General features: G+C 45.9%; 2 protein-coding genes across 5 annotated transcripts; both read left to right on the forward strand.

Annotated features, from left to right (window-relative positions):
- The first annotated feature begins 1,031 nt into the window (after positions 1 to 1,031).
- Positions 1,032 to 7,330, forward strand: LOC143339226 (pre-mRNA splicing regulator USH1G-like). Its single transcript, XM_076760340.1, has 4 exons — positions 1,032 to 1,334; positions 4,520 to 4,967; positions 5,133 to 5,956; positions 6,729 to 7,330. Exons 1-3 carry the CDS (start codon positions 1,171 to 1,173, stop codon positions 5,952 to 5,954), a joined length of 1,434 nt encoding a protein of 477 aa, XP_076616455.1. The 5' UTR covers positions 1,032 to 1,170; the 3' UTR covers positions 5,955 to 5,956; positions 6,729 to 7,330.
- Positions 7,331 to 8,013: 683 nt separating this feature from the next.
- fads6 (fatty acid desaturase 6) lies at positions 8,014 to 16,629 on the forward strand. 4 transcript variants are annotated; one of them, XR_013079300.1, is made up of 7 exons: positions 8,014 to 8,560; positions 10,951 to 11,117; positions 12,287 to 12,467; positions 12,674 to 12,861; positions 14,561 to 14,740; positions 14,969 to 15,936; positions 16,137 to 16,629. XR_013079300.1 is itself a non-coding variant. In XM_076760192.1 (6 exons), exons 1-6 carry the CDS (start codon positions 8,299 to 8,301, stop codon positions 15,116 to 15,118), a joined length of 1,128 nt encoding a protein of 375 aa, XP_076616307.1. In that variant the 5' UTR covers positions 8,098 to 8,298; the 3' UTR covers positions 15,119 to 16,629. The 4 variants fall into 4 exon arrangements, 1 of the variants encoding a protein (XP_076616307.1); XR_013079302.1 differs by having other exon boundaries at positions 14,969 to 15,888; positions 16,305 to 16,629; XR_013079301.1 differs by having other exon boundaries at positions 8,098 to 8,560; positions 14,969 to 15,964; positions 16,281 to 16,629.
- Positions 16,630 to 17,861: the final 1,232 nt, after the last annotated feature.

Raw genomic sequence — 17,861 nt, forward strand, 5'->3', positions numbered from 1 at the left:
AGTGTAAGATTTTTCTAATAATTTTCCCTTGATAAGATAAAAGTCATTCACAAAGCGTCTCGGGCCTTAAGAGAGCTCCTGAGGTGAAAGCGTGTTGGGAGGACGGAGGAGGACTTTGAAGAAGCCTCAGAGTCTGAAACAGACAAGATGACGTAGCAGCGCGTCTCACACTCGTCGCTCGTCGTAGTAAACAGAACAATAAGCAAATCAATATAATTCAAACATATTGAATTAATGTCACAATTCATTTCATTTTGCTGAGTTTCATGACATAAATTAATGTCACGATTACACATTTCTTTACAGTCCAAGTTATGTGATTGTTTGATTTTACTGTCCATTTATTACCAGGAGCGAGAGCTTTTTTTTTCTTTCCCTTTTTGTAACAACCAATCACAGCATTTAGAAGACTGCGTCGTACCTAGCAACGGGGTCAACCACAGCTCACTAAGATAAAAGTTTGTGTACCTCCTTGCTCAGAGTTGCTCTCAGACACTTCCTGAATCACTCTTAAGCTCAGATTCCTTGCTGGGCTTCGTTAGGAGCTTTGTGAATACGGCCCTGATCTTCTCCAGTGAGAGGAGGAAGAACATGGACTCTGGTTGAAGCGCAGACATCAGACAGAAGAATCACATGTCACATGCTTCAATTTCAGCATCTCACAAACTGCAGTTATCGTGAACTTTTTCACAAAAACGTTCGTTTTTTCTACTGTTTCCTGAGAGGTTATCTATTCTATTCTATTCTATTCTATTCTATTCTATTCTATTCTATTCTATTGTGTTCTATTGTGTTCTATTGTGTTCTGTTCCATTCAGTTGTGCTGCATGTCTCTACCTTTTCTATGTTTTTCTTTTCTGTTCTTCTTCACTGTGTTCTGTTCTAGGTTGTGTTGTTCTGTACATCTCTTCTCTTCTCTTCTATTTATTCTATTTCACGGTCCATGGTACTTGTTGTTCAGAGGGGCGGGTCTAATCATCGTAGCCCCGCCCCTGCCTGGCGACCAGCACGCCTCCTGTTCGTGTCCTAGCAACCCTTCCTGTCAGCCGCTCCGTGCCGCTCCAGGCCGTCCGGACACGCCGCGTCCCGGACTAAAAGTTGCCTAAATAACGGGGCAAACCGTCCAGAACCCCCATGGAACCGAACCCAGAGTGAGCCGAGGGCGCCGCCATGAACGACCGGTACCACCGGGCGGCCCGGGACGGCTACCTGGACGTGCTGAAGGAGGCCACGCGGAAGGAGCTGAACGCGCCGGACGAGGATGGGATGACGCCGACCTTATGGGCCGCTTACCACGGCAACCTGGAGGCGCTCCGGCTCATCGTGGGGAGAGGGTGAGTCTGGAGACCAGTGAGGGTCAAATAATGTCCCCTGTGTCCTCACAGGACTCCCTGTCTGCTTTTACTGGAGGGGATTCTTTGACTGTTTTTAACTATTATTCTATTGTTTTGTTAGTTTTGTGTGTTTCTTTCGGTGAAAAGTTGCAGTACATAAGTGGATTTGTCTCATTTCAGTCAGAAACTTCACTTTGAGAAGAAAGCTTTAATCTCTGTTATCAGGTCAGAGTTTCTCTGTGAACACAAAGGTGTTGAATTCTGGTGTTTATTGTACAGTCTAACCTCAGCTCACTCACCTGCCTGCTCATATTAGCCTGAAGATAAAAACACGGTGCCACACCTCCTCCCACCCCATCACTCATCATGTGACGCAGCTGATGGAGGTCTATACATTTTAACAGCCTGATTACAGAGAAAGGTCACAGCAGCAGCACTTCACACCATACACACACTCTAACACACACACTCAGTGAGGAGGAAGAAGAAGAGTGTGTGCTGGAGCGTGATAACCTTATTGTTAATCTCACAGATGTGGCTCAGGCTAATCCGTGACATGGCAGGACAGAGTGCAGGAGCAGGTATAATCTGGCTCATCGACGACACCGATCAATTACTGAAGGGCACAGTGCAGAAACCGATTGGCTCCCGAGCAGCAGATATGATCAGTGCTCTGAAGTCTAATTGGCCCTCATCAGAGAGCGTTGGCTGTGTGTTTGTTAGAGAAAACTGAGATGACCGTAAACGGCTTTAGGAGTAAATCTATATTCTGTGAGATAAGTTGAAGCTAATGTGTCAGAGAAGTCTTTTGTTCGAGGTTTAGCAGACAGACAAAGCGGCCTTTCATCATATTTTTGCAGACCAACAGGAGGGCAGAGCGCAGTATGTCACGCCGCTGGTGGCAGGTTTATAAGGCGAGCAGCAGTTGGGTTTGATGCTGGGGGGCGACTGCAGCCTCAGGAAAGGTCACGGTGATGGATAGAGCATCTTCATAGGAGCGTGCATGCAGGATGCAGTGCAGAGTGGACGTGAAGCAAAGACGGGTGACTAAGGCTGAGCTGCAGGTCAAAGTTCACAGCAAAAGGTAAAGTTTAAAGAGGACAGAACAGAGCCTTCATGATCACCTCTTATTAATGTCCAGTCTTATATGAAAAAGTCCCTGAAAGCTCAAATCTGAAGTGTTTCTGCATAAACTCTTTAGGATAAATTAGGAGCAATCAAATTTAAAAGCATCAGACAGGCTGTCAATGCTAACAGCAGCATGCTAGTTCAGCATCTTAGTTCAGTGTGTTAGCATGCTAGCATTTGCTAGGTAGCACAGCTAAAGCTGATGGACACGCTGTTTGTTTCTCATGTAAACAGAAGTCAATGTTTGGCCTGACGATGGCGGAAGAGAAAAAGTCAGCGCATCATTAAAGTCAGCGGGCTCTTTCCTCTGGGGACCATGAATGTCTGTGCAGACTTTCAGCTCGTCCAGCAGATGTTGAGATGTTTCAGTCTGGATCAAAGTGGTGGATGGACAGACGGACAGACCTGCGTTTTCATTTCTGGAGCCATGCTGTTAGCGTGGCTGATAACATGCTCGTATCCTGACAGTACTGGTTGGTTTCTGAGTAAATGCTGACGCGTCATGTGCAGTTTGCTGTCTGCTCTGGACTGACTGATCGAGGTTCATCCCGCCATTGGAACTTGATGTTTTTACTCAGGCAGGTCTGAAGTTTGATACTCAGACATACCTGTTGCTAGTGAACAGGTGTTTGTCTGAGGTTTGTGTGTCATCCCTGAGTCAAACCTCCTGGCAGAGCTGCAGATGTTCGGTGTGATTCATCCTCCGTGTTACTACAGTGATACACTTCTTGTTTCTGTACCTTTGGAATATGATCTGCTCAGCTGCCCTTTCAGCTGACACAGGACGACAAGAGCAAAACACGATGCTCCGAACACGAAAATAAACCACATGCTCTAATGTCGCATGTGATATTTGGAGGCTTTGCCCGCGAGCCGCCAGGACCTGAAATCAGGGGTCATGAAGGCGGTGACCCTGCAGTGTGTGTGTGTGTGTGTGTGTGTGTGTGTGTGTGTGTGTGTGTGTGTGTGTGTGGTAACAGTGTCTCTGGGTGTCTGCAAAAAAACACGCCTGGTGTGTGGGATAAATAATGCAAAGTCACCTCTGTCATGTTTAACCTGCAGTGCTTCAATTATTGATCAGGGCCCGGCCATGTGGGCGGGGAGAAAACAGGAAGAGGAGGGGCTTCGGCTCACTACAAACACAGTTCACTGTATGTATGTGGAGTCGACATGCTGCCGTGTTTCAGTGATAATCAGTCTGAAGCCAAAAGCCAAAGTCCAGCGCGTGTTGTACTGTTTAATCTGTTATGCTTGCACTGCATTATGGGTAGTGTTTTACCGATATCGCAGTAATCTGTCCATATGTACGTGATGCTGAATACTACACCCGAGTAGTCATTGTACTCCAGCAGCAGGTACTCAGCTAGTATTACTGCAGACTTTTGAGTTACAAGAAATGTTTCTCTTCATTATTGATTATCCAATCTATCATTTTTCCAAGTAAATGATTAATCAGAAATCATACATTTCGACTGTGAAAGGTTTATATAGATCGGTTTAAACTAAAACAGAGAAAAGAGCAAATCCTTATATTTGCAGTATAAGATAAATATAAGGAACCAGATGTGTTCCAGAGGTGTAGCAGCCAAAAAATGCAGAACTTGTTCAGCCACAGAGCATGAAGTGAAAATACTCAGTACACTGTACCTCGTTTTTACTATGATGGATACAAATAACTTGACGTTCCCGTTACGTCACGCAGCTCAGGTGATCACATGCCGTACTCCATCAAAGCATCTCCAACTCCAAACCGAAGGGTCCTTTTCAGTGTGCAGCAGATGAACTGATGTAATTGTGAGTCACCTTGCTTCCTGAGTTCAGTCTGTAGTGTAAGGAGATCTCAGTGAACCCGGGTTCAGTCTGCAGCAGCTCTCTGTGAGAAAACTTCTGTCTGATGCAGAACATGAAATCAGAAACCTGCAGAGAAGAGGGAGTGAATTCATGCTGTACGACCCGACAGAAAACAGAGTAATACTGCTGAATGCTGCTGTGTGTTACACATGTTTTGTATGAAGTGTTGAGATCCAACATGGCTTCTTGTCCTCTCTGTCTTCTAGAGGCGACCCGGACAAATGTGACATCTGGGGCAACACACCTCTTCACCTGGCAGCTGCCAATGGCCACCACAACTGCCTGTCCTTCCTGGTGGCTTTCGGTGCCAACGTGTGGTGTCTGGACAACGACTACCACACACCGCTGGACATGGCTGCCACCAAGGGGCACATGGACTGTGTTCGCTACCTGGACTCCATCGCTGCCAAGCAGATCGCCCTCAACCCAAAGCTGGTCAGTAAACTGAAGGACCGGGCGTTCCGTGCCGCAGAGCGCCGGATCAAAGAGTGCGCAAAGCTCCAGAGGAAGCACCGCGAGCGCATGGAGAGGAAGTTCATGAAGGAGTCCGCCGCTTTAGACAACTTAGACACTATTAGCTTCTCTAGCTACACCAGCAGCAGCACACTGAGCCGCAAGTTCAACACTGTCACCTCCAACATGCCATACTCACAGGTGATCGCTCTTTGACTGTGTGTTACAGTGGAAAATATGTCATGTCCCACTTTCAGGTTAACTGTCCTGTTAGCTCTGGTTCTCAACATGCTTTCCGTTCATTCACTGACCTAAATGGATGTTAGCAATCTGTCTTAATTTCTAATGTCTATACTTTGCTCTCAGGCCACTCTGCATTCCACAGCCAAGGGCAAGGCCAAGATCCAGAAGAAGCTGGAGAAGAAGAAGCAGGTTGACGGATCGTTCAAGATCTACGAGGATGGGAGGAAAAGTGTGCGCTCGCTGTCCGGCCTGCAGCTTGGCAATGACGTCATGTTCCTCAAACAAGGCACGTATGCCAACCCCAAGGAGCGGTCACGCCTCAACATCCGCGACATGTTCCCCCGCGACGATGACGACGATGCCGACACCGTCTCCCGTGCCATGAGCGACCCGGGCCTCCATGAGGCCGCGTATTCGGAGATCAGCGCCGACTCTGGACGTGATTCCCTGTTCACCCGACCTGGACTTGGCACCATGGTGTTCAGGAGGAACTATATGAGTGGAGGCATGTTTGGTATTGGGGCGCGGGACGAAGGGAGTGTAGCAGGAAGTGAACCTGTGGGTCAAGCACCTAACGTTCGCCTACGAGGTCATCTGCCTCGACGCTCGCCCAGCTTCGATGAGGACAGTATTGGCAGTGCCTTGAGCCTGCAAGAAAGAAACCTTCAGGAGTTGCCCTGGGAGGAAACTGATGTTGTGCTGGATCAGGACTTGGAGCCAGAGAACAGTCCTCTAGAAACCTTCCTGGCTTCTCAAAACCTCAGTGAGTTCATGCAGATCTTCAGGAGGGAGAAGATCGACCTGGAGGCTCTGCTGCTTTGTTCAGATCAGGACCTCACCAGCATTCACATCCCTTTGGGCCCCAGGAAGAAACTTCTGGATGCCTGCAAGAGACGTCTGGACACCCTAGATGAACCAGAGGCCATTGAAGACACTGAGCTGTGAAGGTCAGTATGGAGTTATTCACGTTTTGTTTGAAATGGGAAGCGCCGCTGTCCTCTCCTACCAGATAAACCTTGCATGTAATGTAATGAGCAGCGAGCCACACAAAACAGAGGCAAGAAAACGTGTTGGCGTATGCGCTTGGCGAGCAGTTTCCATTCAGCTGAATGAGCATCCATACATCATGCTGTAACCACAACTTTGACCAATAATCAACAAGATGCAGCTAATAAATTAGCACCTCATGTTCTTTTAATGTTACTCTGGCTGGTTCCTCCTAACGTCACTCATACTGATGTTGCACTTGTTTGGGTGCGACAACTCAGCCAGGGATGATTCTTTAAACAGCTTTTTTAATTGGCTAAATGGCTCCATCTAGTGGCGATGTGTGATACATGACACAAGATTTCAGAGCTTTGGTGGCCTATAAGTTATTAGTATTGGTATTATTGTTATTAGTATAGTGGTAGTAGTATTCTGGTATTCTTGTTACTTAATGTATCTTTTTACACATCACACATATTTCTGTATAGACAGTTGCTATTTATTGTAGCATGATGACATCACAGATGTCAAATTACATTTACATATTTCATTATTAATGGTTGTTTTATATTGTAGTATAGTGTACATAATTTCACATATTCTCTAAGATATTTCTTATTTCTGTGTTATTTGTTTGTTGTACGATGGGAGCAGCTGCAGCCGACCCAGTTTCCCCTCAGGGATCAATTCTACATGTTATCGATCATTCGTCATGTGATTTTCTATCAACAGGATTAACACACAGTGAAGACGTTATGCACACATGATGCTGGCTCCTTGCACAGTTATTCCTCCACAGTACGGTCAGTGAATGCAACATGGACCAAAGGCATCTGCCTGAAACTGAACAGAAGTGATGAACAGCTTATAGGAAAACTTTGTTACATATACAAACACGCACACACATTTACTGTGTTTGTGTGCTCTGTTATGTTTGCATACTGTATTAATTCATGTATTAGTGAATGTAACTAATTCTTTGGACATGTTGTTTATTTTGGCTTCATTGTACAGTTTTCTTACTTTGGACATGTTGTTTTGCTCCATGGCACATAAACAATGGCGACTTACTATTTGTGGGGTTATTTATGGATGAAAATAGACCCAGACTGACTGTTACTCTGCTGCAGTAGTTAGGACAATGGGGTGGTACTGTGGGGTTATGGGAGTGAGACAGATAACACTGTTATCTCAGGTTGCTGCGGGTGTATTTGGTTTCACTTAAGATCTGTCCGTCAGTGAACTTGAGTGTGACTGTGCATGAATGTTTTTGTATCTGAAGATGTACCTGCAACCATAACGATCTTTTATTAGAATAAAGTGAAAAGTATTATAGTTTTGCGTGTGAATATGTTTTAGAACTCAGCCAGTGTTTGCTGCTTTACGTCTGCAGCCTTCACGTCTCATTCTCTGCACTAAAAGAGTGACGCTGACGGACGATAGTGCTTGAATAAATAAAAACAACCAGCTGAAGGCTGTAAGCAGAGCTGTCAGACAGCCTGCTGTTCTTATGTTCATGCTCTGCAGTTTACCTGCTGTTCTGTGGAGTACAAAATGCACATGCATGCTGCAGTCATGGCTTCAAGCCCAGAACACTGGCCTGTCTCCAGAAGAAATGCAGCACTGACATCAGATATGTGCAGCAGATATATATACTCTCACCTGCGCCAACACATAAACACAGCAGAGCCATCAGAGCACATTCCTGCACAGCAGCATCTTCTCCTTCTGAACCTTTCCCCCAGTCAAGAAACAACTGAACAGCCTCTGTTAATCCCCCCGCCCTCCTTCTCCCTCTCCTTTCCCAGGATGTTTGCCAAGGTTGCAGAGATGGGGGGGGGGCTGACACAAAGAAACACGAGGGGGTGAGCGATATGCAGAATGTATGAGACACCAGAGAGGGGAGAGAGGTGGACTCTGAGCAGCTGTAGTTCTGTGTGGCTGCTTTGTGAGGATTTTTGGATCTGTCACGTCACAGAGCAGCCTTACATCTTCAGGCCGTGAGATAATAAAGGCCACTGCTGCTGGACTGCACCAGGAGTCAGCTGACAGGGGAAAAAAGAGGGGAAACAGTGTAAGAGATGAGGAGGGGGTGGGGGAGGAGGGTCCACGAGGCTCTTGAAGCAGCAGGAAGGGGGCTGGGCCTCTCTGACAATGCCTCTAACCAATAAGGACTTTCGTAATGCTAACTTTGACCTGTGGACTTTGTGCTCGGTGTGGAGGCAGCGTTTAGCGCCGGCTGCTTGCAGCAGGACACAAAACGCATGGTGAGTTTGTTCTGAGCCGCTCATCAGCACAGGACATGCAGAGTGTACCGGAGGAGCAGGGGGGTGAGAGGGGAGCAGGAGGGAGGACGGGGGAGACGTTAGTCAAGAGAAAAGGAGACTCTGAATACAGTGAGGAGATGAAGAATGGAGGAGCAGGTGGTGAGGAGGCGGAGAAGGAGTCGCTGATGATGGAGCTGACGAGGCTGGTGCAGAAGACGGTGAGAGAGAGCAGCTGGTGGGAGAGGAGGGGGATCGACTGCAGCATCCTGGCAGCAGCATTCCTCTGTCTGCCGCCCGGTAAGACTGAAACTTCACACAGCTGCTGGATCGTCAGCTGCTTTATTCAGTGACTACAAGTCACCACAAGCTGTTTGTGCACAGGCGAGTTAGAAACGTCTTATTCAGAAGGTGGTTAACTTTTATTTCAAGGTATCAATGATCAGTTCGGGAACTGCACAGAAACATAAACCTTTTGGCTGAATCTCATTTCCATCATGTAGTTTGATGAATCAGTAGAATCAGGTGAACTGTGCCTGATGAAGAAATGAACAACTTAAAGTGAACTTTCTGCGGTGACGTCACAGCCTGGATGTCGGACTGTGAGCTGCATTTTCTCCTTTGATCACCTTGAACTGTAGCTGCTAAGCTGCACAGTAGGAACATGTTAACTTTCCATTAGAAGATTGTATGTAGAACTGTTTCCACAATTTAATCTGTCAGTTAGAAAATTAACCAATAAGAATCTCTGAGAGCCAATGTGACGACTTGGAGTGAGAACAAAGCTGAAAATATCAGTTATTTTTATTATACTTTAATCTCCTGATTTGTTTCTTGATTAACTGTTGAGTCTATAAAATGAAATGAGAAATTTGGCCTTTTTTGCTTTAACCGTTAATCAAATGTCATATATACTAAATTAATGAATCAATTTCTCTTTAATACATGGCCCCTTATTAATAAAATTAAGTAAATCAACTGATTACGTCAGCCTTAATTATCTCATTAATTAATTAATGTGATCTGGAAGATAATCACGTTCCATCGAGCATGTTTCAGAGCTCAGTTCAGCTCTGTTGCTGTCGCTGGTTTACACATTCACGGTATCCCATGGTGCCCCTCTATCTGGGTCACTGGTGGTCAGCTACTGACCTCAATTAGGACGAGTGTCTATTGTCGCTCATGACACTCGATCATTGGAGCTGACAGCTTTCTGCAGCACCACAGGACACCTGGTTCAAACTCCACTTGTAATCTAGATTTATGATAGATTACTGCTGTATTTGCGCTCTTATAACTGTGTTTTTGTGAGTTTTCCTCAAGCAGATCCATGCAGTTTATACTGTAGTATAAGGCTGAGGAAATACTCACTTGAACTTGAATTTAGGCACATGGTGCAGCTGAGGAGGCATCTGTCATTGTGTATCACACAGCTTGTGACTTATCACCTCGAAATAGGCTGCTTTGAAATAGGAGGTGCAGTATATTAGCACAGTTTTATTGGGTTAAGAAGGAAATGTGTCACCTAAACCCGGCTGCTCCAGCCAGCGAAGCCTCGCCGGCTGCTTCTCTTACAGGGTTATTAGAGTCCAGTCTGTTACCACAGTGCAGCCACCTCAATGCTGCAGTTCATTCATTATTCACTGCGATCACAGTGAGGTCATTTTATCGTCAAACCGAGTGAGCAGACAGGAAGTCATTATCAGTTCTTTAATGTCTGTGAGTATTGAACGATAACAGCTGTATACTCAAGAAAATCATCAGACTTTAAATGCAGAAAAAGCAGATTTGATGTAAAACTCCACAGGATCATTTCACAGTGAGATAATCATGAAAGCAAAGCCGTCCGTCAGACACGAAGCTGCACAGTCACGTCCAGGTAGGGATAAAGTTTCACTCTTTCACCTGATCCCCCTGCCTGAGTGGACGCTCACAGCTGACAGATCCAGTTTTCAGCCACACAGCGGCGTCGCTGTGGGGACGACAGCGCGGGTCAGTCGGTCTGGTGATGTCTCACTTTGGCCCAGAATCAAAGCCCTCAGCAGCTGTGGATTACAGTTAAAACTGCCATTTATGGTCCGTGAAAACAGCCACAGCCAAAACCTCCACTTCTCCAACACATGAGTTCATGAGTGAACTCTTGAGCTTTATTTTGAAAGTTAACTTAATTTAGCACATGCTAATGTTAGCATTACACACCAAATGCTACAAACATGGAGGCTAAAACACAAAACCGTTATTAAATGGTGACTTTTACAAATAATGTCCATTAAAGCCATGAACAGAGTCTCAGATGTCCTCTAATGTTTCCTGTACAAAGGACAATGGTTCCATCCTCAGCACAAACTTTTATTAAATCAGTATTTTGCTCCACTAGTATGAAGGATCTAAGAATACACAAGCTGTCTTTCTGTTTTCATGCATGCTTTGTTGGTCACTGCAGCCTCTTAATGTTGCTGAAGTGTGAGAGGCCAGCGGACACATCCAGCACACATTTAGAAACCAAAGAAACTCAAAAAGGATTAGAAAATAGCAAAAAGAAAGAGAAAAGCCAACGTGTCGGGGTCATGTAGTCTAAGCGAGTATCTGTGTTTCTGCTCTTTGTCGGTGATGATTGTGGTATCGTGTGTTCTGTTGCAGAGGTCAAAGCGTCACTATCTGGTCTTAGATTTCTGGACTTTGTCTTGCAGCCTTCCTGCTGCTCGGCTCCTCTCAGATCGTCAGCTTTGCGGCGGGCATGCTGCTGATGGGCGTGGCTCACGCTGTCATCACCATCAAAGGGACGCACCTGGCGAGTCACGGGGCGCTCAGCGAGTCGCAGGCCTGGGGGAAGTTCTGGGCCGTCTTCTTCATCGAGGTGAGATGTTCAGAACAAACCGACGGCTGTCGTTAAACACCTGAGGCAAAGCTTATTCTTGAGTTTGGTGTCATTCTCACATGCAGCTCCGCAGCCGTGAGTTTAACTGCAGAAGCGCCCTTGAGCAAGGTGCTAAAGGAACATCTCGGGAAGAGTGTTTATTTGCTTTCATGCTGAGATGATTGATGCCACTCTCATGTCTGTAGGGTAAATATGAAGCTAGAGCTAGTAGCCAGTTAGCCTAGCTTAGCATAAAGGCTGGAAATGGAGCTAGCCTGGCTCCGTATGTAACAGAATTCTCCCTCCAGCACCTTTAAAGCTCAATGGTTCACATGTTGAATCCTGTGTTTAATCTGTACAAACAGTGGGGTCACTGTGGTGTTATGGGGACTGTGTGCTGAACTACTTCCTGGTTCTGCTGGTCGCCTGATAACTGCACAGTGATGATAAGACTCCAGGAAGTCAGCGCCTCATCCAAGAAATAGTCTGGGTCAAGACATTCTTTTCTATATTTGTTGTGCAAATTAAACAAACCAGACATAACATGTTAACTAGCCGTTTCCCATTGTTTCCAGTCTTTATGCTAAGCTAACTGGCCGTAGCTTCATATTTACCAGACAGGCATGAGAGTGGTATCAAACTTGTCATCTAGAAGACAGAGATGAAGCTGTTTGAGAGACGCTGCTCTGGGATCAGTTGTATACAGCTGCACAGCTGTTGCAGAGCAGCTGTGAGTGAATGAGTGAATGTGAAGCAGTGAGGCCTCGTGCTCAGCCAGCCAACCCTGGTATGACCCTGGAAACAGTAATATTTACAAGAGTGAGTGATGAGCCTTCATGGATGAGTCCAACACTGTGAATCAGGTTATTAAAGCTGTGTTTAATAACCTCGCTGCTGAACAGTTCGATGAACTCCTGAACCCGTGAATTCGGATCTGGATGTTTACTGAACGCTCAGTAAACAAACAGGATAATCTTTGCTGTTCTTTGGCCTCATTGGTGGCTGCTTATCAAAGCAAGCGGAAGAAGGACGTATAATAAAAAAGTCAACCAATGCTGAGCTTCCTGCTGGATCATTTTCATTGATTGTTTTAATGTGTTTGCCTCACTGATGGTTCTGCTGTTTGAACGTCCATAAACGAGCGTCTGTCCTTGTCTTCTTCCACTCAGATCTGTGGCTCGTTCTCAGCGCGAGCCGGCGTTCACGGCCACATTAAGATGCATCACGCTCACACTAACGTCATTGGACTGGGCGACTCCAGCGTATGGAAGGTCCCCTTCCTGCCCCGCACCGTCTACCTGTTCGTAGCCCCCCTGGCCGTGCCCATCATCACTCCCCTCGTTGCACTCGGTAAGAGGCGCCACAGGACCGCAGAGGAACAGAAGGTTTATGGGTTTGCTCAAATATTTCAACATTAAATGTGATTATCAGCATAAAGCTGAGACAGATTTCTTACCTTCTGATGCTGTTCAAGGTCCCGTGTTACCTCGCCTCTCTCACCTACCTGTGAGTTTATTCTCACACATGTGATGGTTTCATATTCTCTGGTTTTACAGCTCATCTCAAAGGACACTCGTTGGCTCACGTCGTTAGGACCATGCTGATGGTAGCGCTGGGCCTGTATTCTCAGTACTGGCTGCTGATCCACGTCTCCGGCTTCCTGTCACCTCTCAGCGCTTTGCTCTGTATGCTTGTTTGCAGAGCAATGTTCTCTGTGCCGTATATCCATGTCAACATTTTCCAGGTGAGAAATACCTGCAGCAGGCCTGCTGCACTGTAGAGCCATGCCAGCGGCTCTGTGAGCTGTGCTTAGTCATGCTGGTGTTAGCTGAAAGCTAAGACAATGCTAATATGCTGATGTTTAGCAGGTATGATGTTTAAAATGTTAAGAGTTTTAGTTTAGCGTGTCAGCATGCTAACATTTGCCAGTTAGCACTAAACACAAAGGACATGGGGTCTCTTTAGTTTGTCATAAATCAAAGTAGTTGGCTGTGGTTTTGCAGGACGCGGTTTTGCAGGACGTGGTTTTGCAGGACGCGGTTCTGCAGGATGTGGTTTTGCAGGACGTGGTTTTGCAGGACGTGGTTTTGCAGGACGCGGTTCTGCAGGATGTGGTTTTGCAGGACGTGGTTTTGCAGGACGTGGTTTTGCGGGGTGTAGCAGTGCACACTCAGGTACACATGTTAGTATGTGAGTGCGTGTTGTTTTCCTATAATTTGGTCTATTTGGTCTCATACCTTTGTGGACATTGATAGTATGTAAGCCTGTTTGGGTGGTTCTGGGAGAGGTTTGCCTTCAGGGTTTTCTGCCTGAAAGCCTTTAGGAACTCAGGTGACACTATAATGAGGAACCAGGTCTGTGGAGGGAGCAGGTCTTGGTGGACGAATAGGTCAAACACAGGACGTCCAACCAGCAGAAACTTCACCCGAAACCTTTTTGCCAGAAAGCTGTCGTTCATGTTCATGTTCAAGCTCCAGAGCAGGTCCTTCATGGGCTCCTACTATGCTGACACTAAATTCCTACAGACATGCTGTGGCCACACGTGTTCACCTCTCACAGATTTGATAAAGACTCCTGTGTCATTTCACACCAAGTGATTATGGGAGCCCCTCTTGTTAAACGACCGTCTGAGAAACTCGTGTTGAATGCAGCTTTGTGTTGGATCAAACTATTCAGGGAACCAACAGGATAAAAAGGAGCAGCTCATGCATGATTTTCCCAGCAGGTCATTGTGCATTGTTCTGATCAAAGAGTGTGCAGATGGATTAGAAAACACAGGTTCTTGATGTGAAGTCGAGGGTCTAACAGGGGAGAGTGTTTGTTCTCTCTGGGGGGTCAGACTGAAAACATGTTCTAACCTGTCTGCTGGTGCTGTTGTTGGCTGTTGTCCTATCTTTTCCCCCCTGAGCTCAACGCCCCATGTTCTTCCAGCTGAGGATGACCTTTGGTTTGGTTGACTCATTTGAGAATACTGAAAACTCTTCTCATTTCCTTTCTTTTAATAAACATTTGGTTTACACATTGACACTGTGTAAAGCACTTTATGTACACTTTATACTCTTTATTTTGTGTTTATGCAAGCCTTGGCGGCAGTTTTCTTGATGTTTTGCTCCACTGATACCAAACAAATATTGAAATTCTAGGGCGTGAAAAGCAGTTTGTTCGAGCAGGTTCTGGATTTAGCAGCCAAACAAAGCGAGCCGCCGGCCTGTGGTCCAGGTTCACTGTCAGGCAGCTCGTTTGTGGACATTTAAATGAGGTCAAATCACAGTTTCACTGAAATGTTAAAGTCTTAATCACCTTGAATCATGAGTGCATTTATGTATCATATATCTTCAAAGGCAGAATTCAGCATATTAAGCTCTAAGTATTTTGTACTGAGGTTAGTTAAACACCCGTGGGATTGACTGGCTTTAACCGGACTAACTGTGTGTCATCTGCAGCACATCGGCCTCCACATGTTCTCTCCCACCAGTCGACCAAAGAGGATCTACCAGATGACCTACGGAGTCCTGAACCTGCCGCGTAACTTCCTGCTGGACTGGATATTTGGACACTCGCTTATCAACTGTCACGTGGAGCACCACCTCTTCCCCTTCCTGTCTGATCACATGTGTCTAAAGGTGGGAATCAAACCCAAATCGTTTCAGACTATCACAGGGTGTTTTATCTGATGTGCCAAAGGGTTTTCACTCAGCGTGTGTGCATGCGGACTTCTCTCATTCCCAGCTCGTCAAACGTTTGATCACAGCCCTCTGCGTCTCATACAGATGCTAAAGATGTAGCTAAAGGTTCAGCATCTGTTATTTTCCGCTGTGTTCACCTGTGAAAGAGTCCTCGTCTCTCTGCAGGTGAAGCCTGTCGTGTCCAAGTATCTGACCGAGAAGCAGCTTCCATACCAGGAGGACAGCTACCTCTCCCGCCTGCACCTTTTCTTCAACAAGTACCAGGAACTGATGGTGTTTGCCCCGCCGATCACAGAGCTGGTGGGAGTGCAGTGATGAAGACGCAGTGATGAAGAGAAACTATTCAGACTCATGACTGCTGCAGCTGAAAAGCTTCAGTGTGTTTCTGCTGACACGTCACAACCTCCACAGCCCAGGTTTGAATAGTCTCTGCCTGACAGAACAGGTTCATAATCAATAGCACAGCGACACGTGATGATAGGAGCTGAATTAATGTTTTTAATTACTAACTCAATCGGTATCCGACATGTCGACAGGTAGTTTAATAAAACACAAAGACAAGCACTAAATTAAAAGTCACAGTAGGAGATTAACCGCGGGTGTTGAACTGACCTGGGGTCTGTCTCATGAAGCACTTAACTGAACTTCGCAGGCCTCTCTGTGAGTTCCTGCTGGTCCTGGACGAGTGATGTCACACAGGTGGTCACCAGCCGCCAGCATGAAGAGATTCAGAGGAACATATTTAATGACATCACTGACATTACAGCTGAAGTAAAACATACAAAGTTACAGGAAATAAGCACAACAGAATCTAAAATAATGCCGTAACAGAATGTGTGAAATCACTGTAAGTGTTCAGTATCTCATAGGCTTTAAAACACTTTTGGACAGAGTGATATGCTGAAAACTCAAACTTGTTTTTTCATGACCACTGTGAATATTAACATCATATTTAACCTTTAAAGGAGTCGCTCAGACGTTTTTCCAGATTTGTTTCTCACTGCTTCTGGTCTTTATGCTACGCTAGGCTAATCACCTCCTACCTCCAGCTCCGTACTGCATTTAACAGACAGACAGGCAGACAGGCAGACAGGCAGGCAGACAGACAGGCAGGCAGACAGACAGACAGACAGGCAGACAGACAGACAGACAGACAGACAGGCAGACAGACAGGCAGGCAGACAGACAGACAGACAGGCAGACAGACAGGCAGGCAGACAGACAGACAGACAGACAGACAGACAGTCACACAGACAGACAGACAGACAGGCAGACAGACAGGCAGGCAGACAGACAGACAGACAGACAGACAGACAGGCAGGCAGACAGGCAGACAGACAGGCAGACAGACAGACAGACAGACAGACAGTCACACAGACAGACAGACAGGCAGGCAGACAGACAGACAGACAGGCAGGCAGACAGGCAGACAGACAGGCAGACAGACAGACAGACAGACAGACAGTCACACAGACAGACAGACAGACAGACAGACACACAGACAGACAGACACACAGACACACAGACAGACAGACACTGGGGTCATAACTGTATTGCCCTAAATGAACAGACTGGGTCGCTGCTCTCTCAGCCTGCGGCTGATGCTGATGCTGCTTCGAGACAGACTCCCGTTTCTGAAGCGACAGATGTTGGTGCTGTTGTTGTTGATGCAAACGTTTGATTTTCTGCGTCCTCAAAGACGCATCCTTGACTGCGCTGTAACTATAGTTCATACAATAAGGACATAAAGTGTCTCAGTGTCTTTGTTTTTTCTGATATTAAATTTTAACATGAATTTTCAAGTATTAAAGTTGTATTTTCACCTTTTTGACTCTTCATCTTATATTCCAGTATCCAAACGTCTGTGCTGCTGAGATGAAGTTTTTCTTCAAGTGACATTCCTGATTAAATCAATTATTGTGTATTTATACACATAAACACAGACAGCTGCTGTCACTCACAACCATAAGAAAAAAGGCTGTTTTTCCTTTTATGACATGAAAACACTTAAAGCAGTATTCAGATATATTTCGGCCACCTGGGGCAGCAGAACAAACTAAACACACGTTATCACCTCATTAAGTCGGAACATTAGCAAACTGTCACCTTCCACATTCGATCGATTATTAACATAAAGACTCTGATTAGTGCAGTTTTAATTTCAGAGCTCTTTGTCTAAAGCAATAATTTGAAGTAGTTATTTTACCTGCAGGTGCTGCTTTCTGTACACACTTCTGAGTTTTTATTCATTCCTCAGGGGTCAAAATAACAAGAACTAAACCAGCATTAATTTCTGGAACAGCCTCTTGTTCTGCACTTGTCAGTGAGTCTGAATTTCTCCTCTTAAATATTTTATTAAAGCCTCTCCTCCACCAGCCGCAGACTTTCCTTCCAGGTTCCATTATTTCAGCACTATTTGCTGATGAATCCATGTGTGAAATGCTTTTATTAAAGATTTCACAGTTAAAAACCCAAATCACACTGGTCTCTGCAGAGTGAAATAGAAAAGAAGTGTCTCTCTGCAGACTCTCAGACCACAGGACACACCTGCTGAGATCTTTTCCTGAGACCGACCAATCAGCTCTGCTGTCTGAACCGTTACACAGGTGTGTTTAGCAGGTGTGTGTGAGGCTGCGGACAGACGTGCCTGAAAATCGCAGAGAAAATGTCAAAAGAGCAACAGGGCAAATCCATGTTTGTGATTGGCTGAACACACATTTGATTAATCACATGACCACATGAGAGCTGCTCTGTTCCTCTGAACTCCAGCACGGTGACTCGGCTCTGGTCACACGGTGGCAGCATCTGGCCTGATCCGACTGTGACTCACTCTATTTACTTTTTCTCTGGATTTTCCATTGGCTCTTTGGAGCAGCGGAGATGTGCACATGACCACAGCCTGCAGCAATGATTTACTCAGTTCTATCAAGATAGTTCAATCACGCTGGAACAGAGACAGCAGAGACAGCAGAGACACGGAGCAGCTGATGAGTCCATCAGTGCGGAAACAAAAGTCATCTGTAAACACTCAAACTGGTAAGTTCGAGCTCATGTTCAA

The sequence above is a fragment of the Chaetodon auriga genome, chromosome 20 (assembly GCF_051107435.1).
Source record: "Chaetodon auriga isolate fChaAug3 chromosome 20, fChaAug3.hap1, whole genome shotgun sequence".
Classification (NCBI taxonomy): Eukaryota; Metazoa; Chordata; class Actinopteri; order Chaetodontiformes; family Chaetodontidae; genus Chaetodon; species Chaetodon auriga.